General features: G+C 40.5%; 1 protein-coding gene across 4 annotated transcripts in view; it reads left to right on the plus strand.

Annotated features, from left to right (window-relative positions):
• The window catches only part of CDK8 (cyclin-dependent kinase 8), an 87,286-nt gene that overhangs the window by 26,571 nt on the left and 45,529 nt on the right, over positions 1-15,186 (plus strand). For all 4 annotated transcript variants that reach the window (XR_774673.1, XM_010572672.1, XM_010572674.1 and 1 more), the window contains exons 2-3: positions 1,425-1,500; positions 13,925-14,035. Coding sequence is in view for 3 of the 4 variants with exons in the window: in XM_010572672.1 (XP_010570974.1) it covers positions 1,425-1,500; positions 13,925-14,035 (187 nt within the window). In the remaining variant the exon portion in view is untranslated. The remainder of the gene's footprint in view (positions 1-1,424; positions 1,501-13,924; positions 14,036-15,186) is intronic.

The raw sequence follows: 15,186 nt of genomic DNA on the forward strand, positions 1-15,186 counted from the left end.
TTTAAGGGAAGCTTTTTAATGCCTTTTTTTTTTTCCCCCCTTCCCCCCCCCCCCCCCCCATTTGTGTCAGATCCCGTATCTTTTACCCTCTTTTATCTTGCTGAATCCATGTAATTACCCTCTTACTGAAATCTGCTCTCGCCCACTTGCTGTTTCATTCTTCCTCCTCATTAACTGTGTTCAGATTTTGTCCGTTAATTTCCCACTTCTTCCTCTCTCCTCTGTTTTGAAAGGTTATTGCTAACAGTGGGTTGTCTTTGAACCCAATGAAAAATCTCTTGGAAAGAACCTGACAATTTGAGGGATTAAATAGGTAGTTATGAATAGGGGAAACTGTGTTTCTGGTAGAAATACAGTAATTCAAAGCCTTGCAAATGTTTAGTGAGAGCTGGAGGAAACAAGCGCATACATTTTAAATGCTTAACTAGAGTTTTGTTTTATTTGCCTTTAGGATGTTTGAGTTGCATTTTTTTCAAGGTGGCTCTTAACAGCTGTGAAAGCTGGATTCATTAAAAATTAATAAGGATTCTTATGTAACTTGGAGATTGGGGCTATATGAGTGCTCCAAATATTGAAGGCAATACTGTTAAGTACCGTGTCCCCCAGGAGCGCTGTGGATGCCAGCCCACAAGTGGGAAGGACAAGCCCTCCATCTCTTAAACGTTTGAGCTCTTTGAGACTGAGCGTGGGCAAGAGTTCAGTGTCATCTTTTGCTGCAGTGTTCTCTCTTCTTCGTTTTGCTTTTGGTAGCTGGAGTTACTAATAGGCTTGCATTTTAAATAAATGACTGTAAAGTACATACTGACTAAAGTATGAGGGGGTGGTGGTGGTGTTTTTAAGTGTTATACATGTTTAAAGCTGAACAAACATTTCTCTGGATTCTTCAGATTGCACAGATACCTTGTGGGTTTTTTATTAATCTTGGTAGTTTTATTAGTTTGGTAGGAACAAAACTTCAGGGCACTTTTTGTGACCTAGAGGAAAGAAGATGTTACTGTGATGCTGCTTCTGGGCTACTCAAGAATTCATTAAAATAGGGGGGAGACTTACCGTGTCCCAGAGTAATGCATTTATGGGAGATGTAGCCCTAGCTAGATGTATTTCTAGTATGTATTAAATGTTTGCTTTGTTTTCTTCTAAAGAGAAGGAAGGAATGGGAGAGATGTCGATCATTGCACTTAAAAAAAAGTTTTTCAAAAAATCCCTATTTATGTAGTGAGAGCAAATTTATATTTTAGCTTTATCAAGGTAGTGTGCTTAGCTTATGGTTTAGCTGGGTATCCAGACATTAAACTAGGAAAGAATAAAAAGAAAATAAGATGCAGAATTTTTATTAATTAGAAACTGTCCTCTTAATGGTGGTGAAGAGCTCACTTTGAATTCATGGTGCAATTTAAAAAAAAACTTATTTTCTTCTTTCACAGGAAGGATGATAAAGATTACGCGCTAAAGCAAATAGAAGGTACTGGAATTTCTATGTCTGCATGCAGAGAAATAGCAGTAAGTAACATTAGTTCTTTCTACTAGCAAACAGACTTATTAAAAGTATTGATTTGAGTGCATGCTGGTTTTTGTTTGCTGAATCATGTTATTCTACTATGGGTGCTGTATTTTTATCATAGAGATACAAAAGAAGTACAAATGTCATAGAAGATTTTGCACACCTGTTATGTTTGCTGTCTAAAAATGACGATGTTTCAAAGTTACAATTTACTGCCTGCCTCAGGGCAGATTAACTTAAAATGCAGCAGTTTAAAAGCATGATTAGAGTCAGTGGCTTAAATTACATATTTGATCTGACTTTTGCACTAGTACTTCAGTTATTTTCCTAAAGAGATTAGTTCTTACTGGCTCATAATGATTAAAACATGTTAGCTTCTATTTAAGTGAAGACTTCAAAATAAACTGGCATTGTTGTTGCCTCAGAGGCTGTAGTACACCCATGGATATTGTTCAAACTTTTTCTTAAGTTACTCAGGTTTATATTTGTATATTCCATGTTGTTAGAAACTGGTGAATAAGGTGGTCTAGTTATGGTTTGTGACAGTCTTACAAGGAAATACTGGTAAAACTGGTATTCTGAAGTTTAACTGTTGTACGTTCTTATGTTATACTGCTGCTTGGCTTTATTTTTCTTGAAACATTTCAACTGAAATTGCTTACTAAAAGGAAATGCATGTTAGATGTGTGTGTGGGAAGCGAATAGTTTATTTTCAGTCCATATTCCTCAAGAGTGTAAAACTACACCTGCCTAATTTCATTTTTATTGACTGAAGTGAGTACCAGGCTTTCCTACTTTGTCAACTTCCAGTTGGCTTTGTGATTTTGAACACTTTAGCCTTTGAACTGAGTGAGGTGAAAAAAAATGAAGCGCAAAGAATATTCTTCAGGAGAAGCTCTTCCTGTCCATTGATGAAAGCTGAGCCTCCCTGCCGTCGTAGACATCCACTCCGAACTAAAGGAGCTGAAAACAGGGTCTTAAATTTTGCTTATTTCAACCATTTTGGCAGAAATTGTCCAAATACTGTGACTATTCCAGGCTGAATGCTTTTGGGAAGTGTCAGCTACCATTTCAGAGGGGTTTGCGAAAATTCTTTATTTGTCTTTTTGCAGTGATTTACCTAGAGAATTTTGAAGAGTTTGTTCTGCTTGAGCTTGGCAGGAGAAGCTTGGCTGGTGTTAGGGAGGTGTCTCTGCTCTGGGTATGACCCTAACCCAATTTCTATCTGTTAAAAGAGAATCACTAACTTGGCTGGCAGTTGGGAAGGATTTGGCCTCGTTACATGGCTTGGAGTGTTGTGTAGTCATTCCTCTTGGGCAGCAGGGTCCCCGGCAGTGATGGAAGAGGAGCAAGAAGCGGGGAGGCTTTCTCCTTGCTCTGAGCTGCTGCAGCATGCACCCTTTGAAGAGAGCAGCAGTAAAACACAGAACCCAGGTGGGACAGGGCTAGCGGGGGAAAGAGGGGAACATACTGAAGACACCAGAGACGCCAAGAAGGCAGGCATTGAGAGCAAAGAGGGGAGTGGAGCCCAGAAGCAAGCATAGTAGAAAGAGTAACCTGAAGCAACATTTCTTGAGCTGTTGTTGACTTTCCTTCTGGTTATCCTTCCAGGCTTGCAACTGCTGGTACTGTGGTTGAATTTTCCTGCAGTTGAATTGATAACTGACCATGGACTTCTAGGCTTTGAATTTCTTTTCCTTACCATTCTTTTGATGTTGCTGTTTGGAGGTAACAGGAGAATTTTTTCCCCCAAATGTGTTCTTTATCTTAATTCTGTTGTACAGAATTTTTCCCCCCCTTTCAACCAATTACTATTGTAAAAGGAAAAAAAGGAACCTCATATGGAGATGGATCAAATTGAGGATAATAGCCACACTGTTTATATTGATTATGTGAGTATGTGTAATGTATATATGAAAATGCTACTGAGCTAATCAGCAGTGTTGTACCCTAAAATGTCATCTATACATCTAATTAATGAAATTATTTGTTGTCATACTTAAAAAGTCAAGGCTGAATGCCACACTTTGTTACAAGGTATTCTGGACTACCCCAATTAATGCATTTTACAAGCATGGTGGTATTAGGAGGAACTAGGATGACTTGGTTTACATATAAGGTATATCCATTTCAGTTTCTCTGGAGAGCTGAAGCTAGTATATTTTACTTCGTGACTATCTGGGAAGAGTGCAGTTTGATATAAATCCCGGTGAAACTCTCCCTTGTTTTTACAACTCTGCAATGGCTTTTGTCTTGTTTATGATGACTAACTTCAGTTTTGGATTATTGAGTAACTTACATGTTTAAAAATGCCCATAGCCTACTCTTCTAAGACGTTTATTTGATGCAGACACCTGAGCTGAAGAACAGTGTCAGATCTTCAGAAAAAGAAAATAATTACTGAATACTGAAATATATCAATTACAGGGAAAGGTTTGAACTAGGTCAGAGACCTGAGTTGAAATGGCAGACTCAGTTATGTGGTGAGCTCAACCTATATATGTATGTGAAAGACTTCCTACATTTCAGTTCTTCCTGCAGCATGAGAACTGTAGACCTAATAACGTTCAAGAACCTAGCTAGTCTCTTACTTTGTTGAAATAAGAGGGTTTTTTTCCCAATGATTTTATGTGAACCATTTGTTTAAATGATAGAATTAACAGTAATTGTGGGAATTATGCTAATTGAATCAGTGTCTTTAATGGCAAGATAGTTGTAGCGTTATATTCTTGCTTATCTTTCTCCCATTCATCCACCGTGGTAAGCGTTTGTGAATCCTGCCTCTTCCAGAACCTTAACTGAACATTTGGCTGCTCATCTCTTGTTCTCTGCAGACGTGTATACTGCCTGGGATTCTGGGTATCTTTTTTGTGATCTGCACTTGGACTTCTGAGGATTTAAGCAGGCACTAAAAACTGCCAGGTCATCATACCAAGAAATGGATTTGTATTAGATGGGAGAGCAGAGGGATAGAATGGTGAGAAGATTTCTATAAAAATGTAGAAGCCCAAACACCCGATTCCTTGTCTTCTGATTTAATCACAAGGAAGAAAGTCATTAAAGCCTATCCACCTGAAATAGTGCAGCAAATACTATTTCACAGTTCGCAAAGCAGGAGAATTCTTCAAGGCTGTAGGAAGCTGGTGTAGTTAACCAGGCTTCAAACAGAGCTTCAGGATTTTGGGTTGGGCAGTTTCCTATACAGAAGTCTTAGGTTTTAAAGTAATCAAGTGACTTTCTGACATTTTTCTCATTGATTAGCATTTTTCATTCAGTTTTAGCAGGTTTGCAAGTACTTCACTTGCCTGTGCTTCTTTTGGCTAGTGAGAAGCTGCTTGGGTTGGGTTTTTCGGGGTTTTTTTTTTGTTTGGTTGGTTTTTTTTGTTTGGGTTTTTTTACTTTTTGCAGGAATTCCATGTAGCTTTGGGTTTTTTGGTGCCTGCTTTGCTTGACAGAAATAACCCTGAAAAGCTTGCTTGTATGTAAAACCACCACATAGTATTTTTATTTGATAGCATTAGTTTTTGACTTGGCTTTGAAGAGGAAGAGCTAGATATGGTGGCAGACGCTCTCAGTGATGGAAATGCTGAATGGGACAGAGCAGAGCTGGGGTGGATGATGCTGTACTCTGGCTGTCTCCTGTCTGCGTGGTGTCCTTCAAACACCATAGCCAGCTTGTACAAGTTAGAACAGCCTTGAGTCTGCCGGGGCTGGGACAGAAAACTACAGAACAATAAGTAGCTGGCTTCTCTGATCATTTCCACTCTTTAGGTCTGCCTTGGAGCCATTTGGGCATTCCTAGGATTTTGTGGTTTGCTATTGTAACAAATGCAGGCTGTCATCACAAAAGGCAATGTCCTCTGTGTTGGATCTAGCGATAGCGTGGCTATAGGATGAGGAAGTTCATCTTCACCGAAGGGGAAGTGAACAGTCTTTTTAGTTTTCTGTTGTTGTGAGCAACCCAAGTTGAACCACCCTTTGGTCACGCCATTGCTTAACGTAACTCACGGGAAGCGGTAGGAGCCTGCAGGGGTAGTTTGGGTATAACGCAGACTTGTACCCTAACGTTCACGTGTCTGAGTGTTAACAAAAGAAGGGGGAGTGTTGATTTTTGTCTCCCAGGCAGGAGGCTCAGGGCCCAGTGCAGCTCTCCTTCTGTCAGGAACTTGGCCGGGTTTGCAGGGAGCGGGCAGACGGTACCCAGGCAGTGTGAGAATAAGCAGAGACAGCTGGTTGATGACTGCTGCCCTTACCCAAAAGGGAAAGCCTCCGGAGCAGTCCTGCTCACCTCTGCACTGCTCTTTCACCCTGGCTTTCACCCTCTTCAACATCTTCCCCTGGGAAGGAACAAATGACTGTCCCGGTGAGCTTGCTGGAAGAGGTCCTGTACCAGCTATGCGATAAGGAACAGTATTTGGGTGTAGGTTCGTCAGGTTCTGGGGGGTGTCGTGTCTCTTCCACACTAACAGTGAAAGCAGTTTCCCACAGGACTAAACACAGAAATCATTTAGATGAGTACAGTCCTCATGTCAGAAGACAAGTAATGGTTTCTTAGCAGTCTTTCCATGAAAGGTGACAAGGTATTGAGGAAGACAAATGTTTGATTTGACCCTCTTTGGCAAGTCTAATGACTCTTAAATGCTTTAATTTAATAGTAGTAGGGTGTGTAAAGTGTAACTTGTGACTGACAAGTACTTTACCGAGCTAAGTTACAGGGCTACAAACAGTATTCTTGAGAGATTTTTGCATAAAGGGAGGGTAGTATTATTTTCGGTTCTGTGAAAGTGGGACAAAGATACTGATTAAATGTTAGGAATTGGCATCCTTAGGAATCATAATGTTTTCTGTGAACAGCAGAATTTGACCAAGCTTGACATCCAGCGTCTGTCTCATCTGGATTCTTCATCCATCTCCTTGCTTTCCGAGAACCTTTAATAACACCTCTTCTAATACTTTGAATGTGTTTGGGCATAAGAGGTGCTAATAAAGATTAACTTTTATGTGTGATCATGTAAGACTCGTTTGTTTTGGAAATCACAGAAGTGAAAAACAAATGCACATTTTTTTTCTCTTGATATTTTGTGTTGTCAGGCTTCTTTTTTGCAACATTTAGGACTTCAAAAATAAAAACAAAAGAATAAGCTAAAGCAGTGATTTCACATGTTTGTATGTCTGAAGAACTGGAGCTTCAAAAATGTATTGTCAGCTTCGTAATAAATTCTTAGAGTGAGCAGTATTACAACTTTTTCTGTTACATTGCCTTTGTAAGCTTTCATTTGAACACTTGAAAGGAAAACAGCATGTACTTTCAGCAGGTGTTTTGTTCTTGTTTAGTACTGTGGAATATCTGAGTCATGAGAATATAAAACTGTAAAATTGTATTTCCATTGAAACAAACACATCTTCAATCTACTGGATAGCAGCTAAGCCAACTTGGGTTTTAAGAACTTGTGTAATAAAATTCAGGGTTTAGTTTAAATAAGTTTAAAGCACTTGAGTAGAGCTCCAGTGTTTGATAGGAAACTAAGAATAGTGATTTGAATTTTTTTTTAGAAACTTTGAATATAGAATTGGATGACACCTCTGGAGTTGTCATATTCTTCTCCTGCTCTTGCAGACACGCAAAGCACACCTTCAAAAATTTAGCAAACTACAAGTTAAACTTGTAAGGAAAAGAAGAATCTCTGAAAGCAGTTCCTGAGTCTCATTCTAGTAATGACTCAATAAACATTATTCAGCCTTTAAGCCAAAATTAATCATGACTAGTTCATACCCATTTGTACTTCTGATAATATTGTCAGTTAGTTAGAATAGCTCTTCTCTCCCACTTTGATTTTAAAGAGAGAGAGAGAGACACTGTTTCTTTCTCTGGCTTTGTTTTGGCAGGCTGTAAGGATTTTGGCTTGGCTGGCTGGTTTCTTGTTGTGCAGTAGGCTCTGCCTTCCCCTGGGTGTAGGCTTGGGCTTTCTTTGCCCTGTTGCAGTTGGAATTAATCTTCCCTGAATTGGCCGGAATTGCGCATAGCATTTCAGGTAATGTCTCACTACTGCATATACTCATTTGTTGTAGCAGTAATTCCACTGGTATCTTATCTGTTACAGGATCACTAAATCTTTGTCAGTTGTATTCTAGTCTGAAAATCGCCTTTCTTTCTGCATCAGCCGCAATCTGCTTTCTGTTCCAAGTCCCTATTTTCCCATTTTCTATCTGAAGGCCACAGCATGACTGTTAATATATGATTTGTTTGTTGCTGGATCACTTGGCGGAACTGATGTGAGCCTTTTTGAAGCATGAGATGATGATTAGATTTTGAATTTACACCATCAAACTAGCAAGATGACACAATAGTGATTTTTGCTTAAGTGAATGTTTTGCTTGATATTGCCAATGGCTTTGTGTCTAGCCAGCTTTCTGACTGTCCTAAGCTTTGGGAGAAATGTGTTGCATAGCACTGAAAGGAAGGCAGTGAGAGCAAGAAGTTGCCTCTTCTAAAACAGCTGATGTCCTGAGACAGGACATCCGAGAAACTCCTGGGCCAGGATACCTGGCCAGTTGCTCTAGCAAATGAGTCTGTGCTCAATTATAGCGGTAAGCATGGTGGTATTGCAACACTAAGCAGGTTACATTCCCTGTGGACTACAATTAGTAGCAAGCATCAAGAGTCGGGGTGGAATGACATTTGCAGTAAAGCTAGAAATCCACTCTTACGTGAAGAATGCAGTGTCTTGGCTTATGAGAAACGTCTGTAGTGGTGGAGAGCTGTACGGGAAATGTGGGAGCATCACCGGAGGAAGGCGATGATGTTCATAAAGACTTGTGCTGAGTTCAGCTCATATTTGATGTGAAAGGTAATTATTGTTAGTGTCCCTGTGCAAGCAAAGATTTGCCTTAGTCATGCAGCAGTTTGCCAGGCTGCCTTAATGCTGCTGTTGATTATTTAATAATGTCCTGTCTTACCCGGCTTTGTCCTTGTTTGTGAAGCAATTTAACAATTTTATGCATCGTTAGGACACTTTCATTTACTGTTCCTCAGCTGCCTCATGGCTGTGGAATGAGTATTTCTGCATTTGAAGAGGGAGATAGAGGAACCTTAGTGTGAGCCCAGGACTTGCAAGTAGGGATGCTGTTTCCATTGCTGTGTCTTGAATAATATATGTGAAAGCAAGGGCAAGACCAGGCAGGGACACCATGGGGTTATAACACTCAAGTCAAACCAGATGTATCAGCATCTTCATCATTTGCTGATTTCTGTCTTTGATGATCAGTTGGGTCTTCCTTCTTTATAAGGGGCACCCAGACCAACTAATTTAAGGGAAACCTTTCTGGTTGTAGAAATAGATTTGAATCATCATGTGATACGCAAATGAAAAGGAAGGTAATTTACTGAGAGCTGAATGCATAATTTTTGTCTACTTTCTCTTTGTGTTCTATAGAACTGAACTAGGATAGGCAGAAGCAATTGGATATCAGAGTCGCTAGGCAAAAAAATGGCCTTTATCATCAGCAGGCATCGTGCTGACAGTCAGACCGTGTTTCTTGCAGTGTACTTTGTCTTCAGTGAACTCTGTGAGCTGCTGGACACGAGTCAAGTCATCTGGTAGGAAAGGCATGTTGCATATGGGCTAGAGAGGCGCAGTTTGTGGAGAGTGAGGTTGCTGGAAATGCTGTTTACAGCCCATGTGATGTGTTATCTGCATGAGCTCTTTCTGTCCTTCAGACAGCATCTGCATTTGTTGCTCTGCATTGTCACTGTCCTGGAGCGTTTCAGCCTTTCCAAGACAGTGATTAAGGGATCATCTGTCACCACTGCAGTAACCATTTCCTTACTCTGATGCTTTTGCTGATGTATATTAGCCACTCTATTCACTGGAGTGCTCGTAGCTGTCTAGCTTTGACCAAACCCATCAGGTTTTTAAGCAGACTGAAAGAATATGTAGTTAGCGGCTATTCAGCATAAAAGGCAAAGGCAAAAACCAGCAAGAATGATAAACTGAGCACACAGATGCACAAACAATAACAGCTGCTATCAGGGACAGCAACAAAGGCCAGAACTCTTAAAACATTGGTGACGGGCCACAAAAGGAACCTCTCAGGTGTGTCCATAAAGAGAGTCAACCAGAGCTTTGTAACTGATGAGAAGAAAAGCAGATAGCTATGTATCCTATGGGAGGATAGAGGTTTTACTGGGTATTTGAGAGGACTGCTGGGACTCCCAAACTTCTGTGGGATGTTTAGAGGAATAATAAAAGGCAGGAAAGGGAGTAATCAAGGTAGATTGGGGAGGAAAAGGCATGGAAAATGGAGAGGGCATAAGAGGCAGGTTTCATGTAAGCAGGCTACTGGGCAGCGTGCTTGTCTGGCCAAGCTCTGTACATGGTCACCACAGTCTGTCCTATGTCCGTTCCTGACTGTTCTCTGTGTGAGCGTGCTCTCTGTTCTGTGTGTGCATCTGTAACCTGCTAGCAAATGTCAGGCAGGACTAGGTGGTGAGAACAGGACGAGGTCTGCAGGGGCCCGTTGCTGGGAATACCGCAGGTCTGCAGAAGCTGGACGCGGGAGAGACGTGGGTCAGGAGATGAACGCTCACACTGCTCTCCCTGGTAGCTCGTGTGTGTGACCTGCTAGTGAACTTCAAGCAGAGCCAGCAAGCAGGAAGAGACAAAAATCTGGAGAGACCCGGTGTCAGAGCTGGAACCTGGATGAAAGGGCATGGTGTCTGGGCTGGGATTCAGAACAGACGTAAGGTCTGCACTGGAGTCAGAGGGATCTGTGAAGGTGTCCGTGTATGTGAACTTTAAGCGTGTTTAGCCAGAGTGGAGAAAGTGTTGTGTTGTTCAAGTTTTACATAGGTACTGTTGGTGCTTATGTGTGTGCCTGCAAAGAAGATGCTGTTCTTCTGCCTCTGTTGATACCTGCGTGGCTGGTCATGTCTGTATTTTGTGTGTGCCTGTAGAAAATGCATGCTCAGTTACTTGTATCTTGTTGTTGTCCAAAAAGGAGATTTGTTTCCTGGTGTGCAACGAGTTAATAATCACACACTCAGGAGAGACATTATTTATTTCATGTTTGTGCAAAGATGGGTGCTAGGTGGTAATTCCACAAAGCCAGCACACCACACCAAAGAGAGAGAATGTATTTATTCTGTTACGTGATTAGTGAAAACCAGCCTAAATTTACATTTATTGGTTAGTAGTTACTGTCTCATCTACTGTTGGCTAGTTATATTTAAATTAGCTTCGTTTGCTATGTAGATTAGCATGCATGCTCCTTGCAGGTGTGGGGAGGCAAATTCTTCTAGCCTGGAATCGAGTTGGAGGCCACAGTCTCCCCCTGCCACCTTTACCTTTCCCCCAGGTCATGTTTCTTTGGCAATCATCTCGCCTTTGGCACCTTCTGGAGCGGAATGTTTCTTTTTATCACTCACATCCTACATTTCTTAGGTCCAATTATCCCTAATGTTTCTTTTCTCTCTGATGGACCTTGAGTATTCTTGCTAAATTGGCAATGCACGCGAAGCATCCTCAAAACATCAAGGCTTAATTGTTCCAGGGTGTCCTTACTCTATGAATGCCAACTGTGTGCCTTTCTGATTACGGCCTTACTTGTTAATTTGATAGATGCAAAATACATCTTGCACAAAATAGTCAGACTATTCTAAATCTTGGAGTTATTCTTCAACGTTGTTGCTGGCTGGATTTGAAAACAGCGAAGAGCAGCAGCCTGTCATCTAGCAGACCAAGAGGGATGCTGTGAACCTCAAAGTCTGCAGTATTGACTACCTCTAGAACAAACAAAGGAGAATTATGTCTACGTTGTCTTGCTATACAGACAGGGAACCCTTCTGCTGCATTACTCAAAGTTTTTCATCTTTGTGTCATGTTCTTGACCAGCTTTGGTGATGGGTTCTCTGTGTGTCCTCCAAGGTGAATCACATTTGATGTGAAGAGGTTGGGTTTTTGAAGTGGTTGATAGCTGCTACCTGGGGAATAAAGAGCAGGACGGACTTAACGTGGAACAGGAAGGGGTGAAGGGGAAAATTACATTGTTTTCTGGAGCTCTGACTATTCTCTGCCTCCTTCATCAAGGAATGGTCTGTTGTGTCTGGCACAGGTATGTCATCAGGCTACAGGAAATCTGATAAAATTTTGGTATGGACACATAGTTGTTGAACTGTCATACAATCTTCTGGGCACAGTTAATTTGTGAAAATGTTTAGCATAAATTGAAGCTGTGAATTCATACTGATTCAACAAAAAGACCTTCACTGTAAGGACTGGCACAATGTATCCTTCAACCCTATAACCTCATTTGCTATTAAGAGGCTGACTCCCACTAATGGTCATTGAAGCTGTACTGGGTCTGGCTGGGATGCAGTTAATCTTCACAGCAGCCTGTATCGTGCAGTGTTTTGGATTTGCAACTAAAGCAGTGTTGATAACCCACCAGTGTTTTAGCTATTGCTGAGCAATCGTTGCATGTTGTCCAGGCTTTCTTATTTTTCCCACTCTGCCCCTCCTCCCTTTGGGGAGGTAGCCTTCGCTCTGAGACTGGCTGGGCATCAGTCTGCTTGTGGGTGGTGCTGAGTGATAGCCTTTGCATCGCTTCTGTTGGTTTTTTGTTTTGTTTTGGTTTTTGTTTTCAATTCCTCTTTCCTTCACTTATTAAACTGTCTTATCCTCACCTACAAACTTTCTTGCTTTTTTTGCTCTTCCTCTCCCATCTGACTGAGGGGGGTGAGCAAGTGGCTGTGTGGGGCATAGCTGCTGGCTGAGGTCAACCTACCACAGATGGTCCCCACCTGTAATTGATAAAAAATTGCAAGTAAGTATTTCTTGGTTTTCCCCACACTGATCTTATGCTTTGTAGGAATTATAGGCATTTACAGAATTCCACACTTCTTGCAGATCCTGCCTTAAAATTCCTCTGTGTAATGCTTTTACAAATCTTAGGATTTAAGATGTTTAATATGCCAAAACCACTGCCTTCTGCGTTGATTTGTAATGTTGCATTGTCTCCTCAAACCTCTGTCTGCCTGTTTGATCTCATACTTGAGATAAAAGCTCTGTGGGTTATAGGTCCTCTTGCTCAAGAAATGCCACGCTGAAGACTCTGGTCTGAGTAGGGATGGAAGTCTGTCTCAAATGAAATAGAAAAGAAGGAAACAAAACATATGCAGATACCCACTCCCAGTTAACTGTCTCAGTAGCAGCTAAGATGTTACATGTGACAAAGGTATCAGTAGAAAGGAATGAATTTTCTTGTTCCCTCTATTATGTAGTGGAAAAAACTATATTTTATTGAAAATAGATTCAATCTCAGAAATAAAATGTTAATTCTCTATTCTATATTCAAATAGTAGATAAATTGCCTTTGGCTTTATAAAAACCTTAGCCATTCCCTTTATTAAAAATGTCATAATTTCTAGCAGACTGAGCTGGCAAGAATTTGTCTAGTCTTGGGTAGCCATGCTTGACAATAGTTTGCTTAGATAAAGTTTTTGTTTCTTTCTTAGCAATTGTGTGAGTACAGTATGATTGTAACGTGACCAGCAGAGTTCAAATAGACCGATGCTGTCTGCATTCAGTTTTTGTGCTATATCTCGCCTATCTTTTCCTTCTGGTGGTGCATATAGCTATAGTTTCTAAAGCAGCTGAGCTGGCTTAATGGCTCACTGCTGCTGAAAGAAGTTCTTGCTCTTAGCTGTGGCCCTTCACTAGTGCTGGGTCTGCTGTTAGTGCTGTGAGTCATTTCAGCTCAGGAACTCTGCAGAAAATTATTGCCTTTGTGTGTCTGGGTTAGTTTTTTCTCTTGAACTCCGAGCTGTTTTGTTGCTGGCTTCTGTGAGTGCTGTAGCTGTTGTAATATATGCTGTGGGAGGGAGTTGGACCTTTTTCTGTAGGTGGTGGTGACCTTGTAGATCAGCTGACTCCATCTTACAAACCACATCTTCGTTTAGCTGACTGCATTGACAGGCTCTAAATGAGTCATCCCATTCAGCCTTGAATGACTGCAACCAAAATGCAGGGTTTTCGGATAATTGAGAGCCAGGAGAAAATTGGATACCCCAAATGGCTCTGTCAAAGATTACAGCTGATGGGAAAGGGCAGATGCCACAGCTGGCTGTTTGCGGAGTCTTCTTGATCCTGGATAATAGTGAGGTTTACATAGACTTCAACTTTTAGGAAATGAATAGGAAGTGAGTGCCCTAAGGTAATATGACCTGCTTTCAGCTTTGGTTTCAAACTAATGACTGGTTCTTTCATTAAAAAAAATGTGTGCTGTTTTCTGTGACTTGCAAATTTCAACTTTTATTGTTTGTACTGTAGAGTATGTAGCAAAGACCATGAAAGTATTCATCTTTCCAGCCCTTTCACAGCTCTGGATGTGTGGATGTAACTGTTGTGGACTTTCTTTATTTTGCAGTTGCTGCGGGAGCTCAAGCATCCAAATGTCATTTCTCTGCAAAAGGTGTTTCTCTCTCATGCTGACAGGAAAGTGTGGCTTCTCTTTGACTACGCTGAGCATGACCTCTGGGTAAGGTGAATTGTTTGTAGGTACCAGGCTTAGAGTTTTAGTTGCAGAAAAGGGACAAGGTCAGGGAAGACACATCGGTTTAAAAACAGTATAGCCTCTTGTTGGAAACATTTGCAGTACTAAAAGAAAAGCAATGGAAAATGTTGGGTACGCACACTACACAGTTAATCTGTGACCTCTTTTAAGAAGATAAAAATCTGCATTCAGTGCTCAGTAGCTAGAAATCTAGTTAAATAAATGCAGATATAACCCTCCATTACAGCTAAAGTAGGGTGCAGGAAAATGTAATTGATTATGCAGGTGGATTTCTTTGAAAAATGACAAACTTACTGGCTGAACAGAACAGTTTAGAGTCTTAGTTACATTGCATGTCATCCATACATCCATACATCTCACATGAAGTGAGAGTAATGCCACTGTATATAATTGAAATTTAATTCGTGTGTTTCAGTGGGAAGAGCTTTTTACTTAACTCATCTGCTGAAATTTCATATATTTGGGAAGAAAGCTGTTTATTCCTAATTACAAGATACAGCTTTAAAATATAAACACTTTAGAGGCAAAGTAAATTTATTTTAAGATATAAACCCTTTTCCTCTGCTAACTTAATATTTGTAAGCTTAACATCCATTTGGAATACTTAAAAAAAAATAAATTAAAGTAGCATTGTAAAGAATCCAAAATACCATGCAACCTTGACTTTCCTGAAAAAAAGGTACATGTGTGCCTCAAATTAAATGACATACATTTTGAGCATTGGTCTCAATGGAACAAGTATTGTAATACTAACCTTAAAAGATATTAAGAAGATTCAGATCAAAGGGTACATCAGAGGCCATTTGGAACGAGATGGAAATTTTGATGTATGTGTTCATGTAAGAATTGCACAGCATGGATCATCAGTTGTTTTTTTGTCTGCATGTAGTTTAGACAGACAGCACAAACCAAAGTAAAACTAATTTCTTTTGTGAAAATGGTGTTCCCTGTATAATTCAGTAGTATTTGCCTGGAACTAGTGTGTCAATTTTCTTTCAGCTAAGCAGAATTGAAGATATTTTATCCCAGTTAAATGTCTTGGAAGTTCTGATACTTGGTATTGAGATTTTGTTACCAAAATAAAATTAGAGAAAAAAAAGTTACCAAACAGGTGA

The sequence above is a fragment of the Haliaeetus leucocephalus genome, unplaced genomic scaffold, assembly GCF_000737465.1.
Source record: "Haliaeetus leucocephalus isolate CR32 unplaced genomic scaffold, Haliaeetus_leucocephalus-4.0 Scaffold351, whole genome shotgun sequence".
Lineage (NCBI taxonomy): Eukaryota > Metazoa > Chordata > Aves > Accipitriformes > Accipitridae > Haliaeetus > Haliaeetus leucocephalus.